The sequence below is a fragment of the Nematolebias whitei genome, chromosome 1 (assembly GCF_014905685.2).
Source record: "Nematolebias whitei isolate Nwh7 chromosome 1, NemWhi1, whole genome shotgun sequence".
NCBI classification, from domain to species: Eukaryota; Metazoa; Chordata; class Actinopteri; order Cyprinodontiformes; family Rivulidae; genus Nematolebias; species Nematolebias whitei.
In genome coordinates, this window is record NC_056498.1 from 61,371,393 (window position 1) to 61,384,370 (window position 12,978).

The 12,978-nt window shown below is 39.5% G+C and overlaps 2 protein-coding genes across 2 annotated transcripts in view; both read right to left on the bottom strand.

Moving 5' to 3' along the window:
• The window catches only part of LOC119430135 (protein FAM13B), a 26,767-nt gene extending 22,242 nt beyond the window's left edge, over positions 1-4,525 (bottom strand). The window contains exons 1-3 of the mRNA XM_037697577.1: positions 4,482-4,525; positions 754-955; positions 57-266 (exon numbers count right to left, since the gene is read on the bottom strand). Of these exons, the coding sequence (XP_037553505.1) occupies positions 57-266; positions 754-955; positions 4,482-4,511 (442 nt within the window). The 5' untranslated portion in view covers positions 4,512-4,525. The remainder of the gene's footprint in view (positions 1-56; positions 267-753; positions 956-4,481) is intronic.
• A 2,181-nt stretch (positions 4,526-6,706) lies between these two features.
• On the bottom strand, positions 6,707-12,742 carry LOC119418869 (monocarboxylate transporter 9-like). The gene is given in 6 exon segments (XM_037686165.1): positions 6,707-6,891; positions 7,074-7,949; positions 8,355-8,450; positions 10,207-10,350; positions 11,646-11,904; positions 12,565-12,742. Coding segments are annotated over 6 exon segments (1,674 nt in total). The 5' UTR covers positions 12,679-12,742.
• Positions 12,743-12,978: the final 236 nt, after the last annotated feature.

A 12,978-nucleotide genomic window follows, 5' to 3' on the forward strand; every position in this document is an offset into this window, starting at 1 on the left:
GAGAGAGAGAGAGAGAGAGAGAGAGAGAGAGAGAGAGATGCCTATTTTAAAAATACCTGTTAAGTGCAGGACCAGCTGTCTACGCTGGGGCTCAGGTACCACAGGAACAGGCAATTCCCTTAGGAAGAGTTTGAGTAGTGAAGCCACAGTGGGGACGTCCCCTTGTTGCTCCAGGTCCACCCTGTCTCCACAGTCCCACCGCTGCCTCAGCTGCCTGATTCGCAGCACGGAGCCGCACAAGCGAAACAGACCCCTGTGGTCCAGTCCTGCAGTAAGGAAACTGAGTCAGTCATGACACATAAGAACGGTGTTTAAATTGTAGTTTTAACTGGAAACAAAAAGCATAAGGGGCTGTTGCCTCTCAGCAAGAAGATCGCCGGATCAACTCCCAGCTGGAGACCCTTCTGGGTGAAGTGCATGTTCTCCCCGTGCATATGTGAGTTTTTTCCAGGTACTCCAGTTTCCTCTCACAGACCAAAAACATGCATGTTAGGCTGATTGGTAACTTTAAATTGTCCCTAAGTGTGAGTGTGAATGGTTGTTTGTCTCCATGTGTCCCTGTGATGGAGTGGAGACCTGTCTAGGGTGTCCCCCGCTTCTTGCACAGTGATTGCTGGATACAGGCACCAGTGACCCCCACGACCAAAAAAGGAAGAAGCAGGTAAAGATAATGGATGGATGGACAAAAAGCATAAGGAGTTTAGAAAAAGAGAAGAGAGCCATAAAGCTGCAAAATAAATACAAAAAACTTACCGTTCTTTTCCAGGAACTCCACCATATCTCTTAACACATGAGGTACTCCACAGACCATCTGCCCATCCTCTTTAAGAGTTTCCAGGGAAACACCAAATACACATCTAGGCAACACCCCAGACTCTGAAACCTGAGCAGGAACAATGAGCTCAGGGCTGACCTTAGCACTGGGCTTCAGGATTCTCACTGAAGATGGGTCATTCTGCAGAAAAACACAGAACTTTCAAAAAAGATTCAAAAGATGAATCAAATTAACTTAGAATAATAATTTGTTCACTGATCAAAGTACTTTAAATAATCTAACAGGGTTCCGTTCTGTTCTCACTTTAAATCCTCCTCAATGCAAAACATTTTTTAATCATCATTACTTCTTTAAACATGATGAGAATGTTAATATTACATATAGGTTAATTACAAAAACAAGATATTTGGCATTTTCTGTGAAAATGCAACATGAATGCTGAATGACTACTGACGTTTGCTTAATAAGCTGAATCTTGTTGAGCTGTTAAAGCTAAAAGTAGCAAAATGCTAGCTAAAAACTAAATGTAACAAAAGGTTAGCCAAAAACAAAAAAAGTAGCATGAGAAGACAAATTGAGCAAGTACTGTACAATGAATCAGGTTTCAAAGGGAACAATGTTTTTAAAGGACTGACCAAAGCTCAATTGGGGAGTGGTGGTGCAGAGGTTAGAGAAGGTGGGCCTGTGATCTGAAGGTCGCCGGTTAGACTCCCCGGACCGACAACATCAAAAATATGGATGGAAAAAGTGAAACATCCACACCTGCCTCCACCCTCATTTGCCCCACTCTGGGCCCTTGAGCAAGGCCACTAACCCCCACCAAACAGGTGTCTCTTGAAAATGAGTCCTCGTGACTCAATTAGACTACCTTTATAAATAAAGATTAAATCAATAAAAGAAAAATGTATTTCTAAGGGAAAAGTATTAGTAAAGAAAGGTGAATTTAAAAAAGTTACAAAATCTTCAAAGCATCCATCTCCTGAATAAGCTAAACGCTTTGATATATGAATGGTTAAAACTATACAATGCAGAAGTTAGGGGAAAAAAAATATATATATATATAACAGAAACAGAAAAAACAATAATGAATGTTGAATAAGTTTTTATACAACTAAACCATAAATGTTGTTCTAAAGAAGGTTTGTTAAAAGGTGCAAATACAATTATAGTTACAATGTCAAGGACTAATTGGTTAGGATTTTATTGCATCAAATGGCATCAAAAACCCAACTTTGTGTAACAACACACAGTGCTTTGAAAGTGCCCAGATGTTGTTTTGTTTAACTAATACAAAAAAAAACAACTCTACCCTTAATGTTGCAATGTTAATGTCTGTCCACTCCTGTACTCACTATTTACATGACTAACCTGATGCATGCTCAATAATCCAGGTAGAAAAATCCAAAAAAGTTCAATTTGGTCCTCTGGACATTAAAAATTTTTTTAAAAAATCAAAGCAAAAAAAATTTTAAAACTGTCTTTCATCCGAGAGACTTCTTCAGTCTGAGGAGCTGTATTCAGCTCAGTCTCTTAAATAGCACCTTCTCAGAGTGGATCAACCAGTTTTGCTGCTGACAACCAAAACCAGCTGCTCACATGCTCAAGAAGGACCATCAGCCTAACAATGGATCATTACCACACTGATGGCTGTTTACTATTCACAGAGGGCTGAGTGATACTAGCAATCACAGCATTGTAAGAGGGGGACAGTTGAACCCGGAGGCCTGACCCCTGTTTAATGATGGACGATTTCTTTTCACAAAGATGGCCTCCTTTACTCTTCTCTCAAACCATCGTTCCTCTCTATCCAGGATGTGAACATCTTCATCCCTGAAAGAGTGATCGCTGGCCTGGAGATGAGTGTAGACCGCAGAGTCCTGGCCTGATGATGTTGATCTTCTGTGCTGGTCCATCCTTTTGGCCAGTGGCTGTTTTGTTTCCCCGATGTAAGACTGATCACAGCCCTCCTGACACTGAACAGCATACACAACATTACTCTGTTTGTGCCGGGGGACTGGATCTTTGGGATGAACCAGTCTTTGCCGTAACGTATTTTGGGGCTTAAAAGCCACTGGGACGTTATGTTTAGAAAATAAACATGACTTACATACTTACTTACGTGACTTACATTACGTACTTAAATTTACATGACTGTATCACTAAACACAGCTCTAACGTCATCCTCAAGTATGCTGATGACACCAACATCCTGGGCCTCATCACCAACAACGACGAGAGTGCCTACAGAGACGAGGTGAAATCACTGACCAGCTGGTGTCAGGAAAATAACCTCTCTCTTAATGTCAGCAAAACAAAGGAGATGATAGTGGACTTCAGGAAACAACGTGGAGGCCAGCACTCCACGATCAACATAAACAGCGCTGAGGTGGAGCAAGTCAGCAGCTTCAAGTTCCAAACATTTTAAACACCAGCATCCTCACCAACTTATATAGGTGCACCACTGAGAGCCTGCTGACAGGCTGCATCACAGGGTGGTACATGAACTGCACTAGCCAGAGTCAGAAAGCTCTACAGAGGGTGGTGCAAACAGCAGAGGACATCAATGGTAGCAGTCTCCACACCATCCAGGACATCTATCACAGCCAATATATGCGTAAAGCATGCAGCATCATTAAGGACCACACCCACCCAGCACAAGGATTCTTTCATCTACTACCCTCAGGCAGATGATACAGGAGTCTGCCATCGCGTACAAAAAGACTAAAGGACAGCTATTATCCACAAGCTGTCAGATTACTGAACTCTCAATAAATAACACTGAACAACTGACAATAACTAACTAATAGTTCAACCTCAGTGTCACTACCTGTGCAATAACCTGTCACACAACCCGTGTGGTATATGATTATGTGCAGTGTGTATATGTATATATATATATATATATGTGTGTGTGTGTGTGTGTGTGTGTGTGTGTGTGTGTGTGTGTGTGTATCAGTATATATCATCATGCGCCTTTTAGCTTATATTACTACGTCGAAATACGTATTCATTCAAATTCATCCTGCTGCACCAATATATTCTACCAACATGTTGTTGCTCAATATCTCTCTTTAGGACATTGTAAATATTTTAATTACTTTTTCACTTTTTGGTACTTTTTTTGTGTACCCTTGTGGCATGCTTTATGTATTTTCTTGTTAGTTTGTTCTTTGATTATTTTAGCGAGTCAGATCAGTTCTTCTCATCCTAAGCATTTCATTACAGTTAACCCTGTTAACCTTGCACAAGACAAATAAACACAACTTGCAAAAAAGGTAAAAACAAGACTGCATTCGTAGTTTGGGTATTCTGATGAGATCTGATGTAAACCTTGAATATGCATAATTTTCAAGATATTACAAACGGCACAGATATTTAAAAATATATATTTTAGTATTCAACACAACACAAAAAGTATTTATGTTTAATATTTACAGTTAATGAATTGTGTTGTGATGTGACTATTTTAATTGTATAATTTCTCTGTTCTCAACCTTGAAGATCTTTAACTTTAAACCCCTGGCACACGTTAAAATTACAGCTTCCTAGCAACAACTAGATACTTGTACACAATTACATTTTCTTTTAATAAAACAAAACGTGCAGGAGCTCACACTAGCTATTGGATTGAGCAAAGTGGCTGCAAAAATGGGACAAAACTAACAAAGCGTAAAGGAACATACCAAATGTTCTTAGGTAAACTTACACAGAGGGATAATGAAGCGCTTGCACCCATTTTTCAGCTCAGCGAACTGAGACAGCTCTCCATTTCTGTTGTAGTCGGATTTTTCCCTTTTGGAAACAATGCTCCACTGAATAAAACTTTTGTAAATCCCGTCATATTGCGATTAATAGTTATTGCCATCGTCTTCACATCCCAACGGAAAGTTTACAGCGACTTAAAAAGATTTAAGACAGCGTAGTTAGCTTAATTCTCCAACGCTAGCTTCCCTCGAAATTTGTTTACGTTACCAGCCACGTGACACATTTGTAACCATGACGACTGGTGGCAAGGTTGCCAAGAGAAGTAGAGTGGGTGTAGGCAAGCCAATTTATCATAGTTCTACAAAATCTGAACTCTTAATTTGCAGATGGGTGTAAAAAAAAAAAAAAAAAGTTTTATATAAAATTAATTGTTATGAACATTAACATGGCTTCTTGAACAATTTTTAACACATAGTAATGTATTCTAATATAATTGTATTGAATATTTTCAAAAACTTTTCCCCCCCAGTAGTTAATTTAAATTCTGACTTGTAGAAATGTAATTTTGAAATGTAAATACTGATATCAAAGTAACAAGACTGGAATTTTAGATTTGATTTAGAACACCCTACCAAAATTTTTGGAGAAACCTCACTGAAACATCAATATGTATTATGATGACAGATATGATACAATATTAATAGTATAATGTATTTCAATAATTGAAACCCATTGAATCATGTGTAAATGGCTCACCCAAGTATATGATTATTCCAGAAGGAACTTACTGTAAGTGGAAATATTGCCCAAAAAAAATGCTTTGTGTGACTGTTTACTGGTGACAAAAATGAATTTCAAGCATTTTAGGACTTCAAAACAAATGTATTAGAAATTGTTCCAAATGTTTTTATTGACACATTTTAAATAAAACAATTAAAAAGGCATAAATATTACAATGTTGAAATAAAAAATACACTAGTAAAACAGTCTAATTTCTACAGTATCAAATTTGGACCTTGTAAAGAAACAAAAATGCAAATGGTAATGTCCCAGATTTACACTCAACCGGAAACTGAAGCTATCAAAGGCATTTGTAGTGGTCTTTTTTTAACAACACAAGATTTTAACAGCCTGAGAAAATGTTACAACTGCAATTATAACAACAGTTATCAACCTTAACACAAGATTTCAACAGCTCTGTGCCAAGTTTTGTGCATATAAAAGTTACAAGTACATAAAGCTTTACAAACTAGAATACAAAAGTTTACTAAACAATACACACACATACAACCATGTGGACATGCATGTGCAGACACATACAAAAATCACACATGAACAAAAATAATGTAATTAAAAAAGCCCAGCCAGGACATATTGAATGGCAGCAAGGTTGTGATAAACGTACTTGCCGCAAAGTGAATCAACATGTTTAAAATGTTGAAAATGCGGTCAGATTGTCTCAGTGATGTTACAGGTTTTTTTTTTCGCAACTCAATCATAAATTAACATCCACCTAATCCAGACACAAGAGGTTGGAAAAACTCAGGTTGCTTAAAAATAGGAGTCAACTTGATGTACTTGATCATTGAAATGCACGTGAAAGCAAGGCTTTTGTCCTGATTCAACAGGCAAAATGTGATGACAGGCATTGACTGTTATTGATGCTTTGGTAACATACTGTATACAGTGGCAAAATAATGTATATTAAAATACAAAAAAAAAAAGTATTTATGACCATCAATACAGGTTTCATTCATTTAATACAATGTTCTACTGCAGTAAAAAGATGGTTTTATGTGCAGATGATATTACTGTGCTATTATTATTTGACAGTTTACAGAACGTTTTCCCACTGTAATGTCGGTAACATTTCACATTTTTAGAGCTACAATTAAATCTAGGAAAATAAAACAGCCTCTACACAAACAAAGTAGAATTTAGGATTTTAACATTGTTCTCTTAACCTCGTAAAATGAGGTCATAATAATGAAAACATAATCATCATACGCATCGGAGCCAGACCTTCAAATGTGTTGGATGAACTTGAGAAATGCAGGCACAGAACGAAGGAAAGGCCTGTATTTCCAAAAATATGGCAGAAGAAATAAAGACGATACACCCATCATGGTCAAACAAAAAATCGCCAAGAGATGATTTTGGCATAATTCAGGGAAAGACAGTGAGCAGCAAGTGATATATTTGAGTTATTGTAAAAGGCGATCATACTCAGGCAACAGAAGCAACTTTGTCACAGTTGCTGGTGTATTGAATGTCTGGTTTATCAATCTCAGTGCCCTTCCTGTTCCAGCAGGGAAGGCTGAGAAAAAACAGAATGAATGCGCCCAACAGAACACAGCCCCCACTGAAGTAGAACGCCAAGTCATAAGACTGTGTCCAGTCAAAGAACCATCCTGGAAAGTTGAGAGAACAAACATGGTTAGCACAATCAGTACAGCTGTAAGATAACAAGATACAACAAGCTAGCTTCTACTGAAGTCAACATAAGTATACCAGCTACTTAATGTAGTATTCGTCTTGGCCTTACAACTGACTTTGTCGTTTTTTTGGCTTATGTTAATGACAAGCCTCTTACCTACAATAGGGGGTCCAAGCATGATTCCAAATCCCCCAAAGAACATGAGGATGCCATGGGCTTGTGTGAGTCTGTCCAAGCCAACGATCTTAGTGGTAATGTACGAAGTGAGTGACCAATTTCCAGAGAAGAAACCAAGGATGGCAGTCAGAATCTGCAGTCCCATATAACTTTTGGTGATGGGGATAAGGAGCAGTGCCATACCTCCTGCAAACATTGTGAAGGCGTACAAATAGATACTGTTGATCCACCTGAAATCTGCCAGGACCCCCAGAGCCAGTTTGCCTATGCAAGTGGCAATAGCCCCAATTGATACAAGAGGGATGACGCTAACTTCTTCAATAAGTCCTTCACTTTGAGCCACGTCTTCAATAAAAAGGACTGGTGGAAATGCACCCAGACTGAACAGGAAGATAGCAATGCAGAAGGCCACCATGGTTTGGTCCTGCAAGATCTCACACAACAAATTCATGTACTTGGAGTAAGCCTTCTGTTTCTTTTTGATTGCTTTCACAATGGCTGAACCAACCAGAGAACCTTCTTTCTTCTCTGTCTGAATAGACAAGTCCTTGGAATCGATGGTGATGAGCAACTCCTTCACTGAGAGAGCTTTCTCCTGAGTAGGTGTGTTTGTCCCCGTTGTGGCCTTCAAATCATCCAAGGGTGGCTTCATGAAGAACTGCTCTTCTGTGTTGCGTTCCAAGGCGGCCTTTTGTTTGAGGTAGTACCCCGGCATGTAAAGGGGTCTCATGAAACCAGCGCAAGCCATGAGGTTTAGTGCTATAGCGCCAATGATGAGCAAGCAGGCATCCAGTCCAAACAACACAATCAGCTCGTTCTGAGCAGTGGCATAGATGAATGCGCCAACGCTTGTTCCTGAATCATAGGAAAAGACAAACAAAATATGTGTTTATTTAATAAAAATAGACATACTATTACATTTTTAAGCCAAAGTGTAGTTTATCTTTAATTTGCATAAGAACAACACCATAATGAAAAGTTTACACAGTGAGATGGATCAGTACTTTTGCTGCTGGTGGCACCCATCCTAACATCTAAAGTTACATACCCCAAGCTGTTACCATAGTGCTTTAAGTTTCATCTGAGCCAGAACTGGTAACAGGTCCTCAGTCTTTATGTCTATCTAACAGACTATTCTAGGTTTGCTGCACAGCAGATGTTTGCCTTTGCTTTCTAGAGCTCCCAGCAACTTATACATAGAAGAAATGAGAATGGGGAAAAGGTGTGCACCCAGAAATTAGCAGAGGAAGATGGGAATACCTGTGGTGACAATGCCAAGGGCCAGGCCACGTCTCTTGTCAAAATACTGACAGGTGATTGTCAAGGTGGCTGCGTAAACAAGCCCACAACCAAGACCTAGGATCAAAGGAAGAAAATGTATTGTTAGCCCTGGTGAAATGGGTAAAAAGGTTCAGATGCACCAAATGCTCAGAATGTGATCTGAATCAGACAGTTTTTAATTTGACTGGTTTGTCTTGGTATAAAAAAAAAAACTCAGGTGAAAGAAGTTGTTTTAAAACCAAAAGGATTGTCTAGGTGGTGCAGTTGATAGAGCTGCCGCCTCTCAGCGAGAAGGTTGCCAGATTACATTTCAGCTGGGGACATTTCTGGGTGGAGCTTGCATGGTCTCCAAAAACCATGTGTGGGTTTTCACAAATTTCCTCCCATAGACCAAAAACATGCACGTTAGGCTGATTGGTAACTCTAAACTCTCCCTAGGTGTGAGTGAGAGTGAATGGTTGTTCGTCTATGTGTCCCTGTGATGGACTGGAGACCTGTCCAGGGTGTCCCCTACCTCTCCCACAGTGATGGCTGGATATAGGCACCAGTGAACCCTGTGACCCGAAAGGAAGAAGTGTGTAAAAAAAAATTTTTTAAAAAAATGGATGTATTTTCAAAAAATGTGCTCAGTAACAAAAAGGCTGAAGTATTTTGTGGCGGTAGTTGCCACAATCATAGAAATTGAAAGTAAAAAAAATGGATGATTATTTAGAATTATCAAACTGTAGATCTTCATGCGAGATACAATAAATTGTAAATAATAATAATAATTTAACAGTCTAATAGAATTATTACTGTAATTTTATTTACTTTTCTTTCTTTTGAGATCAACTTTATTTGTATAAACCATGTTTCTGGTGATCTTGAACATTTTATTTTGAAATTTGTAAATGTTTCACTACAGAATAACATTTTAGTTTCAACCAGAAAATGAAAGAAAATATTTTCTATGCCAACATGTATTAGTTTTTGGGGTAAAGGAGTGTGCAGTTGGTAAATTGGGAGGTCAAAGTTTAAATATCAAAATTGGAATTGGCTTAGTGAACTGCAGTTGGTGTGTCTATGAGTAAAATCATGAACACAAAAAAAAAGAAATGTCAGATTTGGAAAATAGAATTAATGCATATTAAATAAATATATATGTCTGATCCAAAAAAAGTGCAGAAAAAAAAATCAGTGTGTTTTTCTTTGTGTGTTTGTGTAAACTCTTAAATAAGCGTGTTAGTTAAAAGGGCACTGTGCGTTTTGCCGTTTTACCACTTGGCAGAACAGGTCATGAACGGTAAACAAGTTAGGTACAGGTACTTTTTCAGCGACAGTCAGCTATCCTAAGAGTATGTCTAAAAATAAATCACTTTCTTCAAATATGCATATCCTTTCCTCGCCAGTGATGCCTGTTACAAAGTGCAAACGGTGACAGAGTTCATGAGAATTAAGCACGACTGGACAGTCGTTAATTATGCAGGAACAGGTGGTGCAGTGTCCATGCATGACCACTGGTGACGGCACAAAGGCTGTAAAAGCCCTAATTTTTCTTTTGTCAACCCAGTCAGTGATGTTATATAAAGTGGCAAAGTTAATGGACATCTTGTCTTCCTAATATCAGCACCGGTGGTATTCATTAACTAGTAATTCAGGGTACAGTCAGCTTCTGATGTTACATAACAGAGCTGACGTGCTCTTGCTTGTTTTTAATAATAATACAATAATTCACCAAGAAGATCCATATTCGCAAAGAAATTTCATAATGGCATTTTTTTTTTAAATCTATGTATAGAATATATTTGCATATAGAAGGATAACCTCCATCTTTATGGTTTAGCGTCCTTACCAACAATGATCCCATAAGAAAAGATGAGGAACTGAACATTTGGAGCGAAGGCGCTGAGCATCAAGCCGCCCGCCACCATTACGCCGCTGAAGATGGTCACAGGGCGAGCTCCAAAGTTGTCTACACAGGCACTGCAGATGGGACCTGAGGGAGAAGGTAGAGAGAGTCAGAAAGAGATGCAAAGAAAAGGTCAGCATAAGACGATCAAACGTATCAAAGTAATAAAGACGGGATTTTTGCTGCTTTATGTTTTTCTTTAAAAGACTTTGACAAAAGCACACTCATCCTGACATGCGCCTTTTAAATTGTCACGTGACACTAGATGTTTTTCCTCTAATAAAGGTTTACTACAATACATTTGAGTCATGTCGTATCAGTAGATCTCATGATCATACAGGGTGTAACTAAGTAAAATGAGCTTTCTTGGTCTCTTCTCTGATTACAGCTCACACCCTGAGGTTGCATCCTTACTGAACTCTTCCTCTACAAGACTCTGATGATGATTTCTTTCTGTGTACTGTGGGGAGACCCTGCTGTCGTCTGGCTGGAACTGCAGCTCAACCGCCAGCTCACATCTGGGACACGTGTTCAGGATTTGCCAAGGGCACGAAGCCAAATCTGTTCAGTCGTGAGCTTCATTTCACTCCTTTCTGAAAAAGACAGCTAGCAGCCAGGCTAAGAGTCAAAGCCCTGCCTTAGACTGAAATGTCAACTAAGGCTACAGGTTTGCTCCGGTTTGTCAGCGCTCCTGGAGGTGCAGATCATAGACCAAACATATTTTTAAACATTTAAGCATAGCCATTTCCTCATATGGTGCCACATTTTTTGCTATAACTTCTCTTGTTTACATTGGTTTATTAAAAAGAACTAAAAACCAATACTAACATTTCTGGGGTTCCTTCTTATTTGTTTCTAATTTTCTCCATCAGTGAGTGGTTAGGGGCTAAGTAATCCGCTCATAGCATAGATGACTTTGCTATCGTAGAAAATCAATCCCAGCAACTCTGCTCAGGGAGACAAAGCGCCTGCTTTCATGAAGCAACTCCCTATCTGTTGATGTATCGCAGTAAGCAAACTGTTCAGGTAGTTTAGTTGCTCTTTTACATTGTATCCATTATTCAGACTTTGGACATGCATTGTGTCTCCTCTGTTATCAGCTGCATCATGTGTGTTTATGACATGGAAAGAACTGGTTGAACAAGTGTAAAGCTGTGTGGAGTGCAACATTCAGTAACTTAAGCGCACGCTTTAGCAAACTATTAGTCATGATATTAGTCCTAACGCACTGTTTACTATAAAAACATAAAATGCTACATAAACAAACAACAAAGAATTGCAAAAATTGGTCCTAATTTACATTAATTTTTGTCAAAATGTCTGTCCTGTTTGCCTCTTGAAGTGAAATGTGGACCTGCACTTCAGTTTGCTGTGCTACTCACTGGCGATTAATCCCACTCCTGCCACAAGAGAGCCCACCCAGGCAGTCATGCCCTTGCCCTCTTGGTAGGTGTGCAGCCACTCAGGGTACAGGACACCCACGGACTGCGGTGATCCATAGGCCAGGAGCTGGGCCATAAAAGATGCAGCAACGATCGCCCAGCCCCAGCCTCCATCCAGGTTTTTAGTGGACGAAGTCATGGTGCTGATGTTGTTCTGGCCAATCCGGGATCAGTTACAGCTTTGACTGAGGAGAAGATCCTGTGAGGAACAGAAACAGGAAACACTGCATTATATTTAAAAAAAAATAAAAATTATATATATATATATATATAAATATATAATATTAAAAGGATGAAAATCGCTAATGCTAAAGCTCTAATAACTTACTCCTAGCCTTGATGGAGCTGCTGTAACTCCTGGCCTGGGCAGTCACCTGTGTGTGAGGTCCTGAGCTCCAAGAGACTGCAACTTACCCACAGCCAGCTGCCCCTATTTAATGCTTTTTGTTTCTAACCACACCTTGTTGGAGGAGGAGAATGTGAGGCAGCCCTGGTCTACAAGGTATCTTTTTTTAATCTGCCTCCTCCATGATTCAGCTCAGGCATGAAGTTTGTCGAGGCCCATCACTGCAGCCATGTTGTTTTTGAGCAAATTTATAGAATAAAAAGTTGATGTTAAAGCCCTACTGGATGCAGATTGTTATTTTTCATTACTTGTATAAGATTGCCAAACACACAAAGAAAAAAAAAAAACAGCATTATTAGAAGAAAGCAACACTAAAAAAAATGTTTTGAAGAAAACCAGCAGGGTCTTATTACTGGATACCCTAAACCTGTTTTGTTTTCCTCATATGCTGGAAGTCGTGCACCCAGACACGTGCTTGTTATTCTGTTAAATTAAATAAAACGCAGTACTCACCTGAGCATCTACAGCAGCAGCAGCTGGCTGAAGAGCTGCGCGCTCTGCGGGAACTTTTTCATGGAACCAAGAGATCTCCTCTAAGAAAATCTTCAAGAAAAAAAAGAATGACATCAACGACAAAACATCCCGCACGGGTGCTTGCCTTGCGTGGAGGACCTGCGAGGTCTGTGCGTGTGACGGGAACGCTCTGCATCAATTGTGTGCGTTCATTGTGTATTTGACACTGCTTTGTAGCCGGTGACAAAAACCGGTTCAAAGCTGTTCTTGCTGGTCCAGCAGCAGCAGAGGAAGCGGTGCGCTTCCTCCTCCTGCGCGTCTGGAGCGCAGCGCGCACGCTCCGTGTCTCTCCGCAAGCACGCAAGTCTCTGCTGCCTGTCTCTACTTGTTTATTCCCCCATGTATAACGCTGTT